Consider the following 20537-nt stretch of genomic DNA (forward strand, 5'->3'; position numbering starts at 1 on the left):
GATTTCCCCGTGCAGGGGATCCAGGGAATGCAGGATTCCCATTCAGGATTTCCCCTGGCAGTGGATCCTGCTGCCGCGGGATCCGCAGGAGCTCCAGGTGCCCGTTCCTGTGAGGAATACCTGGGATGAGCCAGGGCTGCAGCAGCAGCAGTGCCCTTGGAGCCAGCCTGAGTCACTGCCGTGCTCTGAGCTGTTCCCAAAGGATCGGGGCAAAGCCAGGCCCAGGCAGGATTCTGGGAGAAGGGCAGCACCTTGGAAGGAATCGTTGTGGAATTCCTAAATCTTCCTGTATGATTCAGGGATACTTCCCTGCCCACTCACCTCGAGTTTCAGGGGCCACATTCCTTTCCTGCAATACCAAAGTGTAAGACTCAGACACCAAAGTTTCACTTGCACGTGTGATAACAGTAATTTTTAACATCTTTTATGCAGAGTTTTAATTCTTATCTTGAAATTAAAAGAAATTTATTTATACATTTGAATAATTCAAAATTATTATTATTATTATTATTAATTAAAATTTGATTTGAAGAATGCACTGATCTTCCTTCAAAAATTCAGCGGTTCATTTTTGTCATGATAACAATTCATATCTTTTTGAACATTTTGTACTTCAAAACACTGGTTTTTAAATCAGCTGTGGTGGCCCGGGGTTATCAAAGCTTCTTTATCCAGTTTTTTTGATTCTGAAATGTCATAAAATCAACAAGATTGAGGAGACCTTTAAGCCAAACATGTTCGGATGGATGGGCTGTGGCTGAGGAGGTGGTGGAGGTTCAGTGAGCGGATCCCTGCCTGGCTGTTCCCTTCCCCTCCCGTTTCCCAGGGATGTTCCCAGGGATGTTTTCCAGGGATTCCGGCTGTCTGCAGGGGGCACAGTTGCCTCACATTCCCGGCCACCCTTTGCCATCCCAAGCGGCTGCTGGGAATCACCTCCTGCCAGATTTTTAAGGCAAAATGCGGAGTCTTTCCCGAGGTCTGAATTCACTAATTGCACCGAAACTTCTAATTTCATGTAATGAATCAGAGCGAGAGCGGCGTTAATTGGTTTAATTGCCTTAAAAAAGGAATTATGAACCCATTAGTGCAGGAAGGCACCAAGCACTGATGTTGTCTGGCCGAAGTGGGAATTTGTAATGGATCCTGGTGTAATTCCAGACGTTAACTCCAGAGTTTGGGCTTTTATTAACTCCACACATCCCACGTGGTGCAACAGTCACAGCAGATGGGCGTGGAAACAAATGGCTCCTCCATTTCCATAGGTTTTGTCACCTCAAATCAAATGACACTCATCTCCATGAAGCTTTGCTCCATTTTTTGCCTGGATGTGGTGGGACAATGCATCCAAGACCACCTGGAAAGGAAGGATTGGGAAGGGCCTTCCTCTGAGTCTGAGCCTGCCAGGTCCAAACAGTCGTGGAGAACATCCAGTCCAGAAGCACCTACAGAACTCCTGCTCTGGGTGACACAACAGCCAAAGCCATGGCACAGTTCCCAAAGGAAAAATCCCTCAGGAAATTGAAACATCAACAACAACAACACGGAAAGGAAAAGAAAACATCAGGGCACTGCTATCCCAAGCCGTGGGGGAACAAACCATTCCTTGAGGAGAAGCAAGAAGCAGGAGAGGAGGACAGCAAGATGATACAGAAACAAGCTGTTGCCAAAGCTGTATTTCCAGACTCTGGCTCTGGGAATCTCTTTCTCCCTGAGCCGTCTGTGTCCCCGTGTCCCAGCTGTGCCACCACCATTAGGCCCAGCTGCCTGCACGGTGTCCACACCCCTGATGGATCCAGGAGGTTTGTAGGAAACCTTTGCTCCCCCTCCTCCCTGCCCTGCCCCACATCCAGGGGCCAACTCAGCTTTCCCAGTCTCTTTGTTACAAAATGTTGTCATAATATTTAATCTCCAGCCTTGGCCTCGGCAGCAGCTGTTTGAAAGGACAATTTATATTCCCCAAAGTGCTTTGAAAACCCTCGGGAAGCTCCCAGGGAGCTTTTTCCTGGTGCACAGAAGCGGCTTGTCCAGGCTTCCAGCTTTGTTTTGTGTCTGGCTGGATCCTCTGGACTCCTCCAGCTGCCCTCTCGTTTACTTTGTGGTTTGCTGGAATATTTGTTCCCTGGTTTTTGCGCCGCTCTCTCCGTGTGGGAGTCACGCGGCCCCAGGACGGATGAAACAGAGAAATGCCCAAAGATCCCGTGGGAAGCACTCCAAGGTGGGAGCGTGGAAAGGCTGGGCTGTCCATAGCTCCTGTCACTGCACACGCAGCCTGATGCATTCAGTGGGCATCCCCTCGCTGCCCAAAGCTGTGATTCATTGCTGCTCAGCTTCCTTGGCCCGTGTCACTCAGCTCAGCCACTCGTTTCCTCATGGAAGCATTTCCAGCACTTTTCCACACATGGCTGTTGGAAGCCAGTTGGTGTTAACAGGAATACTTTTGTTTCTCTAATCACACTTTATTTTCTTCTTGTTGCACTATGGGATTCCTCTTACTCACATTAGCTGCCACAGAGGAAGTGGATCCTGGATTTCCCCCGTTTCCATGCACAGCACCCACGCAGTGTCTGCATCCGGAATTCTCCCAAATGCAGGGAGACAAACTTGGGCAAAAGATTTTTTTTTCCAGTGGCAAAAGACCTGGTTAGTGGCCACTGCCTGGGAGTCTTGGCATCTCCTGAAAAACAGCCTCAGCCAGGGCAGGCTGGTGCCAGCAGGGAGAGTGGCTCCTTCTGGAGCAGCCAGAAGATCCAACCCTTAGACCCAACATTTCCCTGTACACTGGGAAGTGTTTGGGAGTGCTGCAGCTCCTTGAGCCATGGCTCTTTATTCCCTGTTTCCAGTAGGGAACTCTGGAAAGAGTCATGGAATCCCAGGATGGTTTGGGTTGGAAGGAACCTTAAATCCCATCCAGTGCCACCCCTGCCATGGCAGGGACACCTCCCACTGTCCCAGGCTGCTCCCAGCCCTGTCCAGCCTGGCCTTGGGCACTGCCAGGGATCCAGGGGCAGCCTCAGCTTTCTCCCCACGATCCCATCCATCCCTGCCCTGGCAGCTCGTTGTCAGACCTCAGCCCATCCTGGGAGATGCTCTCCCGAGCTCCCGGCCTGTGGGGCAGGTGCTCCTGTAAGGCAGGAAATTTGCCTGGGAGAAGGGATTGTGTTGGGGCTGGGTCACCTGGGGCATCCTAGGGTCACTAGGCAGCAGATCCTATCCCAGGTTTGTGGGCAAATCCGCTCCCTTTGGCCCCATCGGGCAGGAACACGGCCGCGGGCAATCCCGATTGTTTCCCGGCACATTCCAGAATCGGGCTCGGGCTTTTCCTGGGCTGGGCTGCGGCCCGGTGTCCTTCCAGCGGGACATTCATCATTTACCTGTGCACGGAAAGCGCCGCTCCGCCTCTCGCTGCGAGCCGTCTGCACCTCTGGCTGCCCCATCCTCCCCACACCCAAATAATGTCCCAAATATCCCAAATATCGCGTTTTCCCCGGCGCCCTCCTGCATCCCAGCGCCGCGCGTTCCTTCGGGATGCTCGTCCAACGCCACAGTGAGCGCCCAGACACAGCGTGCCTCGAAGGAGATCATTAGCGAGCAGTGTGGAATATGCAAATGGCAGGGTTTTAATGAGCCTGGAACACCCAGCCAGCTGCGCGGGGGTCAGGAGGGGAGAGCAGGGAGGCCTGGCTGTGCCCTTAGAGAGGCTCGGATCAGCTGAGCCCCAGTTCCAGCTGTGCTGCCAGGCTGGCTCCGGCTCTCCCCGCAAAACAGAACACGCCAAAACAGGGTCGGGAGAATGGGGAAGCTGTGGGACACAGCTGACAGCCCCTGTGACAGATTGAACCCCCGCAGGTGCCGAGCAGCGAGGGTTAAACTGGGTGGAGTGGGGGTGAAAGGAATCCATGGATCCAACCCTCAGATTCTGCCCAGTGAAAAGGCACATGAAATGAGAGATAAACAAGGCATGGCAGCAATTCCAGCGTCTCTGGTGATTTAACAGCAGAGGCACCCGGAGATCCACAGGGCTTGTGGGCACCTCTGGAGAGCAGGGCTCCAAGGGAAGAGCTGCTCCTGGGATTCATGTGCCTGCCTTTTCCAGTCCCTTGGCAGTGGCAGGAACCAGGCTAGTGCCAGAGGAGCCCCTGTCCTGCTCCCTGTCCCCAAGAGCAGCTTGTGTTTTGGGGTGTTTGCTAGAGAATCCTGCTTCCTCCAGGGCTCGCTCCCCAAGGGGTTCATGGAAGTGAGGAGGAGCAGAAATGCCCTTTGCTCCAGCTGAGTCCCACTCCAGCAGGATCCTGCTGTACTCCAAGTGTGAGGACACAGCAGTGTCCTGCTGCCCAGATGGGATGGCAGGATACCCCTGGATCAGCAGTGCCAGGGTGTTCCTGCCCCAGGATCAGCAGTGCCAGGGTGTTCCTGCCCCAGGATCAGCAATGCCAGGGTGTCCCTGCCCCAGGATCAGCAATGTGCCCCAGGATCAGCAGTGCCAGGGTGTCCCTGCCCCAGGATCAGCACCACCAGGGTGTCCCTGCCCCAGGATCAGCAATGTGCCCCAGGCTCAGCAATGCCAGGGTGTCCCTGCCCCAGGATCAGCAATGTGCCCCAGGATCAGCAATGCCAGGGTGTCCCTGCCCCAGGATCAGCAATGCCAGGGTGTCCCTGCCCCAGGATCAGCAATGTGCCCCAGGATCAGCAATGCCAGGGTGTCCCTGCCCCAGGATCAGCAATGCCAGGGTGTCCCTGCCCCAGGATCAGCAATGTGCCCCAGGATCAGCAATGCCAGGGTGTCCCTGCCCCAGGATCAGCAATGCCAGGGTGTTCCTGCCCCAGGATCAGCAATGCCAGGGTGTCCCTGCCCCAGGATCAGCAATGTGCCCCAGGATCAGCAATGCCAGGGTGTCCCTGCCCCAGGATCAGCAATGCCAGGATGTTCCTGCCCCAGGATCAGTGGCACTCTGTTGGTACTGTTTGCCATCAATGCAGCATCAGAGAAGTTTGCCTGTATTTCCCATTCTAACAGCATTCCTATGAAAATGTTTCTTCCAGTTTCCTTGTCTCGCCTTCTTTTCTTTTTTTTTTTTAAATGTATTTCAAATCTGCCCCAGTGTGACTTCAAGGAAATTCCCCAGATCTCAAGGAACTGCCCTCTCCCTGCAAACCTGGGCAAGCCCTGCTCCTGATGCCCCACCTGTTGGACCAGTATGATTGCAGAGGCCCTGCCCCACTGTTTGTGGCTTCATTCATGTTTATAAACTACCCTGAGATCTGAGAAAAAGGATTTACGAGTGCAAAATAATAAGTTGCCAAACAGTTTCTAACCTCATAAACACATAATTTTAAATTCAAGGAGACACAGAGGAGGGCAAGATCACACAAGTGGACTGGGAGCAGTTTCCCTCATCCATCCTGGGAGCTCCAAGTGCACAATTCCCTCCATTGCTGCAAGCCCAGCCTCGTGTTTGATCACTAATTGAGAAAAAGCCTTTCTGAAGATATTTTTCACATTGTAAAAATGGGAAAGTCGTTTGTTTTTTTTGCTGCCCTCCTCCTTCTTTTGTGTCTCCCTTTGTGTTGTGTTCACGGGCGTTAGGGAAAAGCTTCCTGGAAATGTGGACTGAAATGTGGGAATCCATTCAGCCGGGTTTCACTTTGTGCCTTTCTGTCCCACAAACCACTCACTGCAGCAGCTCATCCAAACAATTGTGCAGCTGAGCTGGGATCCCGTGGCTCCATTCCTCCTCCCACTTGTGGACCTGCAGGGGGAAACTGGAATGGCTGGGCAGGCAGCCTGAGAGCCAGAGCCACCGGGGGAATGATGGAAATCAGGAGTCATTCATGGGCCACTTTGCAAACAGGGGGATTAATAATCATTAATTTTGCTGCACTGGCACGGGGTGCCCAGAGAAGCTGTGGCTGCCCCATCCCTGGGAGTGTTTCAGGTTGGAATGGGCTTGGAGCACCCTGGGACAGTGGAAGGTGTCCCTGGCATGAGCTTTCATGTCCTTCCAACCCAAACCATTCTGGAATTCTCTGCTAACCAGAGGCAGCAATGGCTTGGTGGCCACAGCCTGCTGTCCTGGCCACCCTGGGAGATGCTCACCCTCAGCCCCTGACTCCCTCAAGCACTCCTTCCCGCTCCGTTGGCTGCTGCTCCTGAGATTTCCATGCTGCAAAGGCAGCAGCTTCCCCAGCCCTGAGCAGGGCCAGTCTCCAGTGGAGTTTCCTTGTGGGGGCTCCTCCAGCACTCCTGTCTCAGTAGCAGGAGTCCAGCACGCCCGAGGGGATGCAGTGCCCTGGGTGCTGCTGGGCACGGCCAGCGCTGCCAGGTGTGCCCGGAGCAGCAGAGCTCCCGAGCAGCAGGCTGCTCTGCAGGGCTCTGCTCTGTCATGGAGCAGCAGGCACCGTGATCACAGCTCCAGCTGGTGGATGAGCCCTGATAAGAGCCCGTGCCCCATTTCCTCTTCCATCCTCCCCCTGGCGTGCTGGGCAAGGAGCGAGGAGCTGGCAGAGCCCCAGTGGCTGCCCGTGGCCACGGATGCTGTGGCTGACAGGGAAGTGCCAAACAAACAGCGTGGACAAGCAGCTGCCACCTCCAGAGCCCTCACACCCCATTAGGCCACGGACCAAAAGCACAAATCTGGTGGTTTGGCCACTGGCAATTTTCATTTTTCTACAGAAAAGGCTTCTGGCATTTGTTAAAAAAGGGGGGGGAAAACCAGCAGAGGGAAGAGGGCCAAGGGATTTGAGGACTTGTTTAAATAATGGAAAGGCTGCTGCTGCTGGTTTTGTTTATGTCATCAAAAAAGGGCACAGCTTTGAAGTTACTCGTGAGCAACCACAGCGTTGGCTTATAAAAGCAGCAGAGCTGTGATGCTGCAGGCTTTGCACCTTTCCAGAGCAGAGCACCCAGGGGTGACAGCACCCAAACAGGCTGCTCACCTCAGAGCCAGCTGAGGAGTTTTTATTTTTAATATAGAAAAAGCAAGAATCTTAATATTTCTCTCCCCTAAAAATATTGTGCTACAGCTTCCTTCTATATTATGGAATGCCACAGGAATTCCAATCAGGGACACCTGTCCTGGCTGTCCCCAAGCCACATCCTCCTGCTCTGACACCTCCTCCAGCCACCAGGACTAGTAAATCGATTTTTAAAAGCATTTTACTATGTTCTGTAGCATTACCCCTGAGGTGATTCTGTCATAACTCTATAATTCACAGATATTTTCACATGATAGATCTTATTTTCTGTTTCCTGAGTCATCCTCCATTCCCCCTGATCCAATCTCCAGCCAGTGAGCAAATCCCAGAGAATGCAGTCCTGCAGTCCTAGTGTGGCTCACCTTTATTTCCAAAAAAATCCAAGCTGGATTATAAACCCAGGAGAAGAAAAAGTGTGCAAAAGCCAGATGGGGCTTCCCCTGCAGCTGTCCCACCACTGATTCAGCCAGGGGAGAAGGATTCTCTGGGCTGTCACTGCCAGAGAAAGTGTGGATGTGTAAAAACCTGATCTAGACACGTTGGCATTGTCAAATAATTCCTGTTCAACCACTTCTGGTTAAACACTGGATGGGTCATTTGAATACCTGTACCTGCACCTCCCTGGCTCTCACTCGTGTGGAAACTCCAACTGTTCTCTCTTGCCAGAATCTTGGGAAAATCACGGGATCCTGGGATGCTTTGGGTTGGGAGGGAGCTTAAACCCCATCCCATCCACCCCTGCCATGGAAGGGACACCTCCCCCTGTCCCAGGCTGCTCCCAGCCCTGCCCAGCCTGGCCTGGGGCACTGCCAGGGATGGAGAATCCACAGCCTCTGTGGGCACAAGTGGCTCTGAGGAGTACCTGAGTGTGGGAGGGAAGTGCCAGGAGCTTCTCCATGCTTAGAAAGATGTTTTTCCATTGCTGCTGCAGGAATCAACTTCCCTGGTGCTCACCTTGGGACACTGAGTGGCTTTGGGAGGAGAGGAGAGGAGAGGAGAGGAGAGGAGAGGAGAGGAGAGGAGAGGAGAGGAGAGGAGAGGAGAGGAGAGGAGAGGAGAGGAGAGGAGAGGAGAGGAGAGGAGAGGAGAGGAGAGGAGAGGAGAGGAGAGGAGAGGAGAGGAGAGGAGAGGAGAGGAGAGGAGAGGAGAGGAGAGGAGGTGCTGCTGGTGCCTGCTGGGCTGACCAGGATCTGCTGCAGGAGCTGCCCAAAAAGGAACAGCAAAAAAAGGAACAGTTTTCTGTTGTAAAAATGCTGTAAAACAGCTCTGTGGCCAAAGCACCACAGGCCCTCTCCCCTTTGCACCTCACTGCCTCCAAACCCTGCTGCGGGCTCCTCTCTGGGCAGGATCTGTCTCTCCCAGGAGAAAATTCCCTGATGGCTCACACAGCTCCATCCCTTCTGCTTCCCACTCTGAAATGGCAGTGCTGGGACAGGGCTGGGCAGGGCTGGGGTGCCAGGGGCTGGGCAGGGCTGGAGTTCCAGAGGCTGGCAGTTTTGGGGTGCCAGGGGCTCACAGCTGGGTCCCTTTCATCCTTGTGGTGCCCATTACTCATGGGAATGGTCTTGGAGGGCTGCTGGAAGCACTGCACTGCTCCCGAGGGGTTTCTGGGAGCTTCATTAACGCCAGTGCTAATGATTGGTGTGATTGGCAGTTCAGGCAGGGAGTTTATCTCAGTTCAGCTGGATGGCATCAGGACAGGACGGCCCCAGTGACCAGGCAGGTGCCACCAGTGCCACCTCCCAAAGCCCAGGAGGGTGACATGGCCATGCCCCCTGGTCCTTTCCATGAGGAAAGAAAACTCAGTCGAAAAAGCTGGAGAATGTCACTGGCTGCATTCTACATCTGTTACATCTCAGGATAATTTATTTTAACCTCTGAAGATACAAGGGAAAATATGTGAAGGAGATGGAGACGTGCCAGTATTTCCAGTTCATTACAAGCAAAGAACTGTTGCTTATAGCACTTTTTTGGAGCAGAGAGCAGTCTGGTTTTAAATCCCTCAAGCAATGAGGAATCACGTCCCCACCAATGGAAATGGTCCTTCAGCGAAGAGTTTACTAATTAAAAGAGTTTCAGTTTGAAATTCAGTCTGAATTTCCTCCCTTTACATAATGCCCTGTCTGCTTTCTGGGGGCATTGCTGCACCCCTGCAGGGGGGACACCAAATGCCTCTCCTGCTCCCAGGGAGGGAAGCCCCAGCTGGAGGGATTTGGGATGCAGGGCAGGGGCAGTGGGAATTGGGATTGTCATGCAGGATGTTCAAACCTCTGGGGTTTGGGTTTTTTTGTTCCTACTGAAAGGCAACACTGCAGGTGAGAGGCAGAGTGAGGCTGAGCAGTGATGGATCTGCATTCTGGCCACGCTGGGACAGCACAGCCAGTGCCACCCTCCCCTGGTGGCACTGGGGATGGGTGGGTGCTGCTGGCTGGGTGTGACAGCTGTGCCCCTCTGAGAGGTGACAGCTGTGTCCCTCTGAGCCCACAAACCCCAACGAACCCAACCTGGCTCTTCTCCAGCTGCAGGACCACGGCACAGCCCCGGGGAGCCAGCTGCACAAAAAGGCCCTTTCTGCACACCCAGGGTGCGTGGGAGAGGGACTGGAGGGTCTGGGGACAGAGGGACTGAAGGATTTGGGGACAGAGGGACTGCTCCTGCAGGGACTGAAGGGTCTGGGGACAGAGGGACTGCTCCTGCAGGGACTGGAGGGTCTGGGGACAGAGGGACTGAAGGATTTGGGGACAGAGGGACTGCTCCTGCAGGGACTGAAGGGTCTGGGGACAGAGGGACTGAAGGATTTGGGGACAGAGGGACTGCTCCTGCAGGGACTGGAGGACTTGGGGACAGGGACTGCTCCAGCAGGGCCATCCCCAGCTGGGCAGGTTTGCCACGAGCCTGCTGTGCAGTGAGCTGAGACGACCCCAGACACAAACAGCGAGGCAGCTGTGCCTGCAGACGACACTGTGGAAGCAGATATGTATGAGTGTTACCAAGATTAGGGCTTAATTAAATTCCTGCAAGATTTTTGGGTCTTCATAAATTTCCTTTGAGCTCTCTGCCAACTAGGATATGCTCGCTGGCTTTGGAATATGAAAGCAAGTGTTGTTGTGTTTTGCAAATATATTTTATAATTCATGCAAGTGCTGACTATGCAAAAGTCTCCCAGGTTTCCACGATTAACAAAATTACAAAAGCACAAAGGGTAGCAGTTCTTCTTGTTTTTGACTATCCCTTAAAAACAAGAGATGGATCAAAGTATCCTGTGATTAAGTTCATTAATCACACCCACACCATGAAAAACCATCGACTCTTCTGAACCCACTTCTGGCAGAGGGAGGGCGTGAGCAGTTGGCCAGGGTGCATTCTGCTGTGGCTTGGGTGTTTATTTACTTGTTTTTCCCAAACAGCCCTGGCTGGGGTGGCATGGCCAGGGGCAGGGATGTCTCTGGCCAGGAGCAGCCGGGTGGGCGAGGAGAGGCCGATCCCTGCCCGGCCCTCCAGGGCTTGGGATGCACAAAAACCTCTGCTTGGGGTGCACAAAAACCTCTGCTGCTTCCAGCCCCCTTGGAAGCAAACCCCTAAAAGCAGGGGTTGAGCTGCATGGGCAAGGGGTGGGCACGGGGATATGTGTCCTGATGCCAGCAGAGGGTGGATGGGCAGCAGGGCACTGGAAAAGCCCTGCAGGGAGCGGGATTCCCTCCCGTGTGCTCCTCTAGGGTTTGTATCTTCCTTGCTTTTAATCCCGTGCTTGTGCCTGTCAGCACAGCCCGGCTGATCCACTCACAGGGCTCTTATCTGTGAATCTGATAAGGGAGAGCCTGGAGAGGGACACGCCGAGCTCTCCCCCCTCGCATCCCCCTCGCCTGAAATGTGCTGCAGATGTGCTCCCTGGGACTGGGGCAGTCTGGAGAGACACGTGTTAAAGCACTCGGAAAATTCAGCAGCAGCTGACAAGCACGCTCCCAGGCCGGCAGGGCAGGGAGGACTCAGGTCACCGATCTGTCCCTGCCAGCAGCACCTGGCTGAGGGAGCTGTGCTCTGCTTCTCCGAGGGATGGAGCTGCAGGAGCTCCCAGCAGCAGGACATCACCTCAACCCTCGCAGGACACAAGTGTCCCCTGCTGTAATTAGCAAAAACCAGCTTTTTCCGTGGACTCTGAGAGGGGCTTGTCCTTGTGAGGGTCCTCCCCGTCCTGCAGACACAGAGTGAGCAGCCCTGGGTTCTCCAGGGACATCCCAGCATGGAGCTGTGCCATCCATCCCAGCACGGAGCAGGCTGTCCCTGGCCACATCCTGCTCTTTTCTAAACAGCCACAGGTGCTGCTGCTGGAGGGGCCCAGTCCTTGTGAACACACCGAGGATGAGAATTTTGGCAGTGCTGGAAGAACTTCTCCAGCTCATCCCCGCGGGTTTAACCACAGCCAGAGAGGAAAACACCCAAATCGGGGTGGATTTGCACCAAACTGAGTACTCTGCACAGGGAGGGTGTGCTGTGCCATTGCACCACTGTCACCCCTGGATCTGCCTTTGCCAGGTGCAAATGAAGCCTTGGCAGGAATTTTTAGGAATGTGGTGGGCTGCAAGGGCAGGGAGCACGGCTGAAACCCCTGTGCAGCAGGGAAGGGGTTATAGCGATCACCCAGCAGCTCCACGTGGAACAAAGCTGGCATTTCAGGGCCGAGACAATGGATTGTGTTTTCTGCCTTCATTTCAGCCCTGCAGTTGGCACCGAGGCTGAGGTCACCCACCCAGCCGTGCTCTGCAGCATCTCTGTTCTGGCCAGCAGGGAGAGACCAAACAAAGAGGAGCTGAGTCGGCAGGAGCAGCAGGGATGGACAGGGGCTCAGCGGCTCCCAGCTGCCCTGCTGCAGCCAGCCCAGGACACTGCAAATCCCTCTGAATAAGCGTTTTCTCCGCCACACATCCCAGCCCTTTGCACGGCCACTGGTCACACTCAATTCCTGCAGTAATGAGGGGCTTTGGCCTGGTTTTGTGGCCGAGTGATGAGATTTGCAATGCGAGCGTGCAGGCTCCAGCCAGAGGATGCAGCCACTGCTCTCCATCTGTAAATATTTGCTCTAGCAACAGCTCCACTTCCTTTGAAGCATTTGAAAAGGTGGCAGGTCTAACGTGGAGGCACCTGCGGGCACGTGGCTTAAACACACACCAGGCACACACACAGCAGGCCGGGCTTAGGCTGGGCTTTGTGACGGGCTTAGGCTGGGCTTTGTGCCGTGCACAGGAGAGGCTCAATTTGTCACCCTGGCCTGTTTTCTGGGAAATGAGCTTTAATTATGTTACCAATGGCTGGGAAACCTGAGCTCTCTGTTGTGCAGTGGCGCTGCGAGTTCCTCTGCTCGTGCAGAGGTGCAGACGTGGAATCCCAGACTGGCTGGGGTTGGAGGGGACCTGAATCCCATCCAGTGCCATGGGCAGGGACACCTTCCACTGTCCCAGGCTGCTCCAGCCTGGCCTTGGGCACTGCCAGGGATCCAGGGGCAGCCCCAGCTGCTCTGGGAATTGCAGCCCAGCCAGGAATTCCCAATTCCCAATCTCCCATCCATCCCTGCCCTCTGGCAGTGGGAGCCATTCCCTGGCTCCTGTCCCTCCATGCCTTATCCCCAGTTCCTCTGCAGCTCTCCTGGAGCCCCTTCAGGCTCTGAGCTCTGCCTGGAGCCAGGCTGAACTTTCCCCCAGCTCTCCATCCTGCTCCATCACCACTGCTCCATCATCACTGCTCCATCACCATTGCACCACCAGCACTGCTCCATCACCACTGACTCACCTCCACTGCCCTGCCACCTCTGCTGGGTGCAGCTGCCCACACAGAAGTGCCCTGAGGCAGGGGGTGCCCTGCAGCTGCCCACAAACCCCCTCCAACCCCCACCACCAGCGTTCTGGAGGGTTTGGGATGTGCCTTCCCCAGGCCACGCTGGTGCCCTGGCAGTGCCAGCACGGCACAGCCATGCCCAGAGCTGTGCCGTGGGCCAGGAGGTGACAGGGGCTTGGCAAGTTCTGTCCCTGGTACCTCCAAGCCCTCCCAGCTGGCTGCTGACAGAAGTTATTAAAGATGCAGCAGCTCTGCTGCATCCCCCAGCCCTTCCCTCTTGGCTGGGTTCAGCCAAAGGGAGCCAGTCTGCCCCTGCTCCACAGGGCAGTGAATAATTCAGGGGAACTGCTGTTCTCCTTGTCTGGAACAGGAGTGGGGATGTTCAGAGCTGCTTGCAAAGGGGAAATGTTTGTTTTATGGGAAAACCTGCATCGTTGGCCTTTTGCTTAATTTAGCATGAAACAGAACCTTGCAGGTCCCTGGAGAAGAGAAGCTCTGGGGTGACCTAATTGTGGTTTTCCAGTGCCTGAGCATGGAGGAAAGATGGGGAAAGACTTTGGGCAAGGGCCTGAGTGACAGGACACAGGGAATGGCTTCATACTTTGTGCCCCAGTGTCATGGAGCATCCCAGGAGCAGCAGTTACATGGCAGCTGTGGCTGAGGGGGGATCTCAGCTCTGCTGGGAGCTCTCACCGTGGTAAGACATCACCAAAGAGAGCTGGTGACATTGGAAAACGTGATGGAAAGGGCTGGAAAAGGTGTTTCCAGTGACTGCACAACTCCTGCTCTGGCAAACCACCCCTGCCTCCTGCCTTGCTGGGAAGCAAATGTTGTTAATCAGCCCTGCAAACTGAGATCCATATTTTTCTCCTGAGTTCTGAAACCCATTTAAGGCCTCTAAACATCTTCTATCAGCTGAAAAAACCCCCAAATTCATTTAATTCCCCCTGCCTGAGCATGCTGTGTGTGCAGAGCCTTTGGTGGGAGCTCGTGGGGTGTGGGTGAGTGAGGCACGGGGAGCGCCCGGCGCTGTCCTCCTGCCACGGGGACAGGGCTGCCATTGTCCCTGCTGCCTCTGGAGCCACGGCCAGCTCAGGGCTGAGCTCCAGCCCCTCCAAGAAAACAGGGAGAGGCATCTCCTGGCCCTTGCTCCAGCCAGCATCTCCTCCAGGCTCCAGCCCGGTGCCGCTGTGCTCTCACATTGCAGCGTTATTAAATATTGACTCCTTCCCCAGCCCTGTTTTCTGCTCCATTATCTCACTTTCCTCAGCATTTGCAATTCCTGGCCTTGCTGGGAATTCCGAGGCTGTGTTTTGTCTGCCTGCCTTCCTGCCAAGAAATGGTGGAGGAGCTCCCAGCCAGGCTGAGTCCCACCAGGAAATAAGCCCAGCTGCTGCTGCTGGGTTTGCTCAGCAGTGATGGCAGCAACGTGGGCATCCAGGGAGATGTCCCTCAACTCCAGGTGCTCATCTTCACATCCCGGGTATTCTCCATCCCAGCTGTGGACCTTGTTTTAAACTCAGTTTACACCTGGAGGGATGTTCAGCCTGGAGAAGGCTCCAGGCAGAGCTCACAGCCCCTTGCAGGGCCCGAAGGGGCTCCAGGAGAGCTGCAGAGGGACTGGGACAAGGCATGGAGGGCAGGGTTGGGTGGGATACTGCTAACAGCACCACATGGAGCTGCACCTGATCCACACCAGTGCTGGAAGTGATGCCCAAGGACATCAGCAGGGCAGGAGGAAATCAGATCCAAAGGTAATCATTTAATTTCCAGCACACAGAGAAAATGGAGAGGGCTGGACAGGTATGAACCTAAGAGCTCGCTGGGCTGGGACTGAGCATTTCCACCCTGCAGCTTCTGCAGAAGCTCATTCTCCTTGGGAAGGCTCTCCTCAGAAAGCAGCCCATGATTTTCATATATATATTTCATTTATTACAGAACAGCCCCTCTCTAGGCAAGCTCAGCATTCATGGGCTGCAATCAATAACCTCTCCTGAAGTGAGCAGTGCTCAGCTCAGGGATGGACTTTATGGGTGCTCTACATCTTTATTAGGAATGAAACATCCTTGGCCACTGCTGAGCCAGGGGCTGGCTATTTATTAAAGCCTCTCCAGCTTTTGTCAGATCACCTGGAACCTCACTGAAATGGCAGCTCAGGACCCATCTGGAAGTGCTGAGCATCAGGGAAAATGAGGCTTCACAAATCAATCTTTTCCCTTCACAGATTCTTTTTGTATATCAATAGAACAGAGTGGTTCAGGGGATTTTAGGCATGACTCAGCCGCAAACTTCCAGCTCTTTGTGTGGACATTTTGGTGACAAACTGAGCAGTTGGGTCAGGGGAATTTAGGAATGACTCGGCCATAACTTCCAGCTCATTATGAGGAAATTTTGGTGACAAACAGACCACGAGGAAAGGCTGAGAAGTCTCATTCTCCAGTGAAATTCCACACACACTCATGGCACGGAGCCCTTGCAAAGCTGGTATGGCCATTAACCCCTGAGCAGACCAAGAATTCCCTGGTGGCATCACCCAGAGTGAATCACCCAGGTGCCTGGGATGAGCTCTGGGAACTGCACATTGTGTAGCTCCTTCTTTTATTTGAATAAATAAATGTGGAAACAAAGGTCTTGTTTATTAGTTTTTATCCCAGAATAATTTCTTTACACGGCACGAGCCTGCTAAGTCCCTTTTTTCACTTACCCACACTAATTCTGGCATTTGCAAATGTCGGCATCCCAGTTAGAGACAACAACAAATTGCTTAAAAATCATCTCATCCTTTAAAAGGGTTGTTTTCTTTGCATTGATGTTAAATGCTCGCTGCGTGTAAGGATGCCTAAATTCATTAAACATTTTGCAAGGCCGGTTTTGACCTGAATATGCCTCATAGCAGGATTTAGGGCTGCCTTTGACTTCTAGCTGAAGCCCAGGAATCCAGTTTCTCCTCAATTTTCCCAGCCTGTCCCAGGTATTTGTGGCCAGCAGCATCTCCCTGTCCCTCCACGTCTCCCGGTGTCCAGAGGGATGTGAAAATGCTGAGGTGGTTCAGGGAATGCCAGAATATTCTGAGATGGAAGGGACCCACAAGGACCATCAGCAAACTGTTGAGTGCTTCCATGGAGGGAATTACTGGCTGGGAAAATCCTGGGATTCCTCAGATTGCAGGGAGTTTGTCATCACAGGTAGGGAAAAGCCCGGCTGGCAATTTGCTGCTGGGAGAGAGGAGGATCCTCTGCTGGGGACTGTCTTCAGTCACTGCTCCCTGCCCTCCTTGTTATCAGTGGTACTCTAATGCTGCCTTATCTCACAGCACTGTTGTGAGGCTTAATTAACTAATTAATCTTTCCGAGAATTGTGATGGTCTTAGATAAAAGACACGGGGTAAAGTATCTATTACCGCTTCCCTGGCTATCGACAATAACGTCGTTATTAACTCCGAGAGCTCTCCAGGGTTCAAACCTTTGTTTGCCAAGGATATTGCCAGATTTCCAGGCTTTTAACAAAGCAGTTTGTGAAATTCTGAGCTGTTGCTGGGGCCTGCAGAGTGGGAAATCCACACCTTTGGCATCACTCGGGATCTCGGTCCTGATGCTCGGTGGGCAGTGAGCCAGGACAAGGTGTTCCTCGCCATCCCAGTTATGGATGCATGACACCTTTTTTTTTAATTGGAACGAGCTCACTTAATTAGTAGTGGGTTTAGAGCTCCCAGGGAGAAGAGCTGCCTGTCGGTTCCATGGATTTCCCCTGCAGGACTGTGTGTGCTGCCATACAGGATTCCCAGCACGTCGCTTCTGCGGCACTTCCAAAGCCGTGCCTCCGGCACAACCCTTATCCCAGAGAGTGGAAATCAAGCAATGGTCACTTTCCAGACTATGATGCTCATCCTCTTGCTTTTCCCCCAAGATTAATCTCCATGTGGATAGTTTCCATGGCCAGGAGGAGAGGCAGCAGCACAAGTGTTGTCGTGAAGGTGAGAGCTGAGTGAAAATCGTTCTTCCCTGGAAGGATAATGGGATGCTAATAGGGGGCAGTGGGATATGGATTGGTGGGGCTGACAGCAGGGAATGAGGTCTTGGGTTTGGGATTAAACCAGATGTAAGTGAGGACAGCAAGTCACCAAATGGGCTGATGGCATCTGCCAGGGTCAGGCTCCAGGCTCCTGTTCCCTGTGCAGCCCTGCATTCCTGGGATGCTGAAACCCTGCCTTGGAGAGAACTTGCAGGGGACGCTGAAGAAAAGGGGATCACAGCTGAGGAACAGGCAGGTTTGATATGCTGGGGAGGATGAACCTCCTGAGCACACCCGGGCAGCTTCAGCTCGGGTAGGGATGTGTCGGGTGAATTCAGTCACCCCGTTTGTCCTGGTTTCACCCACCCGGGATGAGGGCTGGGGGATCCAAGTCCTTGGGCACCTACAGCCTTTTTGGCGAGCAGCAGGACCACGGCTTTCCATAGCAAAGGTCCAGAGTTAATCCCAGAATCCCAGAATGGTTTGGATTAAAGGGACATCAAAGCCCACCCAGTGCCACCCCTGCCATGGCAGGGACATCTTCCACTGTCCCAGGTGCTCCCAGCCCCACTGTCCAGCCTGGCCTTGGGCAGTTCCCGGATCCAGGGGCAGCCCAGCTGCTGTGGGCACGCTGTGCCAGGGCCTGCCCACCCTGCCAGGGAAGGATTTCTCCCGGATCTCCGCTCTGCCCCTGCCCTCGCTGCGAACCATTCCCCGTGTCCGCTCACTCCCGGCTGGTTCCAGCGCGGCCGCCGAGGCAAAATGGAGGCGGCGGGCTCTCGCCCACCCCTTTCCCCCATTTTTCCACTCTTTTCCACCCTTTTCCAGGCATTCCCACCCCTCGCCCGCCTCCCTCCCCCGGCCGGCGGCGGGACTACGAGTCCCATGGCGCCGCGGGCCGGGGGCGGAGCGGGGCTTTGTGCGGGCGGCATGCGGGGGAGCCGCAGCCGGGGCTGGAGCCGGAGCCGGAGCGAGCCCGCCCCGGGGGGAGGAGGGCGAGGGCGGCGAGCCATGACGGGCGGCGGCGCGGCGGAGCGCCCGCGGTGGTAGAGGGCGAGCGCGGGGCGCGGAGCCCGCCCGGCGCGGGGCGCGGAGAGCCGAGCGGAGCGGCCGCCATGGGCAACGCGGGGAGCGTGGACGCGCAGCAGACGGAGCTGAGGGCGCACAGCGTCCCCCTGAAGCTGCCCATGCCCGAGCCCGGCGAGCTGGAGGAGCGCTTCGCCGTGGTGCTGGTGAGCGCCGGCCCCATTGTCTGCGGGCAGCGCGGAGGGGCCGCCGGGGAGGAGCGCGGCGGGGGAAGGGGGGAGCGAGCGGCGCAAAGTTGGCTCGGGAGCCGCGGCCGGGCACAGGTGGGCTCGGCGGGGCGGTGCCGCCCGCGGGACGGGGCCGCGGCTCTTTGTCTCGGCAGCCCCCCGAGGGCCGCCGTGCCCCGGCCCGGGCGGGTCCCGGGGCAGCGCCGCAGGAGCGGAGCCCGCGGCGAGCGGCTCGGCCGGGGACGCTCCGGAGACACCGCTCCTGCTCCGCGGGGACACTCCGGGAACACCCGCTCCTGCTCCGCGGGGACACTCCGGGAACACCCGCTCCTGCTCCGCCGGGGACACCGCTCCTGTGTTCCCCGGCTCCCCTCCAGCTTTCTCCTCCGGCGCCGTCCTGTTTCCTCGGGACACCCCGGTGCTGTCCCCCCAGCCGGGGGACACCTCGGTCCTTCTGCCCCGGACCGTCCCGGTGCTGCCCGGGTGTGTGCGGAGCAGCGGGGTTTGGTTTCAGCAGCCCGGACGGGTCGCTGTGTGAGGGAAGGACTGAGGGAAGCTGTGAGGGAAGCTCTGAGGGAAGCTGTGAGGGAAGGACTGAGGGAAGCTGTGAGGGAAGGACTGAGGGAAGCTCTGAGGGAAGCTCTGAGGGAAGCTGTGAGGGAAGGGCTGAGGGAAGCTCTGAGGGAAGCTGTGAGGGAAGGGCTCAGGGAAGCTCTGAGGGAAGCTCTGAGGGAAGGGCTGAGCCTTCCCCGGGCACAGCTCCCTTCGGGGTACCCAGAGCAGCGCGGCTCGCTGGTCGCGCCCCGTCTCTTCCCTGCCGTGCTTTTTTTACTCGGAGCCACGTTTGCGTGTGGAACGGGAGCTGGGGGAGGAGGGCGAGCGGCTCCATGTGCGTGCCATGCCCTGCGCTCGCTGCAGTGCCACGGGGAGCCCGGAGCCGCCGGGGTAATTCCCGGCTCGCATCCCGGAGCTGCCGGGGTAATTCCCGGCTCCCATCCCAGAGCCGCCCCCCCGCTCCCTGGAACGCTCCCGGCGCTGGGCGAGGATTCACAACTGGTGTGTGTTGGGGATTATTTCTGGTTAGACCCAATTAGATTATCATGTCTAAGAAAAGAATAAGCCTATTCAGGCAGGAACCCCCACTGACGAGCCAAATGGCGAGTGAGATGTTACGATTATTAGGCACAGTGGAAAAAAGCCTGGTGTCGCGTTGCTCTTGTCGGGGAAAGCCGGGGTCGTGTTGGGGATGGGAGATGCTCCCACAGGCAGCACATGGCTCAGAATCCGGTCTGCATCCATCTGTGACTACCAGAAGGGCTCCTGGCTCCGTCTGCCTGCGTGGTCTGCGGGAGGAAATCGGTGGGTTTGGGTTAGGGCATGGTGATGGATGGCATCTGTAGAAGGCACAGACGTCATTTGGGGGAGCCTTAGAAACGTGGAACGTAAATACGGGAGATAACAGCACCCAGCCTGTCATTTCCTGAGGTGCTCGGAAGGCTTTAGGAGATGGACTTCAATTAAGGCTGGGAGGAGATGAGTGCTGCAGCTTTGCTGGTGCAGGTGGACAGTCTGTACAAACATGCTGTGGGATGATTGTCCCCCACTGATCTCTTCTCCCACTGGGAAAAGCTGCGAGATGGGACTGAAACAGCCCCAAAAATCACCTGCGTGCTGTTCTTGCAGCCAGCCAGGGATGACTGGTGTTGCTGCAGCTTCCAGGAAATCTCTGACCAGCTCATGAAAGAGTAAACTGCTGGGCTGTGATTATTTTGTTTTCTCTGTGGCTCTGAGGGAGAGATGACTGTGCCACTGGTCAAACCCCAGAGAAGTGGAGAAGTGCAGGGATTAACGAGAAAGGAATGATTAGGGGAAAAACCATGAGGAACATTTTCTGTGGGGAGAGAGGATTAGTCAGGAGCAGGGAGAATGAAGAAGGAGATGCTGAAGGTTATAAGACTAAATCTCACCTTCTTTATGAGCTGTCTTAAGAAATTAGCCTGGCACAGGCGTCGCTGGCACACTCAGAGCCCTGGTGAGGTCCCGAGGGCTGTGCTGACAATACCAATTTCCATATCTCTGATGAAATTCCCAAGGCTGATGTGGACGTTGATGAACACGGTGAGTGGCTGTGTGCAGGTCTCCCTCCTCACACGGGGGGTTGTGCCCATTTCTGTCTGGGAGAGGTCCCTCCTGTGTGCTTGGAAATTCTGTTCTCTGCCCTGGTGCAGCGCAGGGAGCCCTGGCCCTTCAAACCACAAGGAGAGCACACTTGGCCATGATTTCACCATGAGTGCCGTGACACCAACTGCTTTATTTTTTCCTCCTCAAGCACGCTGTCCTGAGCTGCTCCAGCATCTCTGGAATCCCTTCAGCGAGGGGATGCTGTGCCTGGAGCTGATGGATGTGTGCTAGATTGTGTCGGAGGATTTTGTGTCCAGAAAGGGCTCAGGTGTGGTGGTTTGTCCACCTTGA

The 20537-nt window shown here is 55.3% G+C and overlaps 1 protein-coding gene across 6 annotated transcripts in view; it reads left to right on the forward strand.

Annotated features, from left to right (window-relative positions):
- The first annotated feature begins 17720 nt into the window (after positions 1 to 17720).
- FMNL2 (formin like 2) overlaps positions 17721 to 20537 on the forward strand; it is a 110564-nt gene continuing 107747 nt past the window's right edge. For 4 of the 6 annotated variants that reach the window (XM_064435352.1, XM_064435351.1, XM_064435354.1 and 1 more), the window contains exon 1: positions 17722 to 18044. In XM_064435352.1, coding sequence (XP_064291422.1) covers positions 17928 to 18044 — 117 coding nt within the window. In that variant the 5' untranslated portion in view covers positions 17722 to 17927. Of the gene's footprint in view, positions 18045 to 20537 lie in introns of all 6 variants that reach the window. The other 2 variants (XM_064435356.1, XM_064435357.1) reach the window with 1 other exon arrangement.

This window comes from Passer domesticus, chromosome 10 (assembly GCF_036417665.1).
Source record: "Passer domesticus isolate bPasDom1 chromosome 10, bPasDom1.hap1, whole genome shotgun sequence".
NCBI classification, from domain to species: Eukaryota; Metazoa; Chordata; class Aves; order Passeriformes; family Passeridae; genus Passer; species Passer domesticus.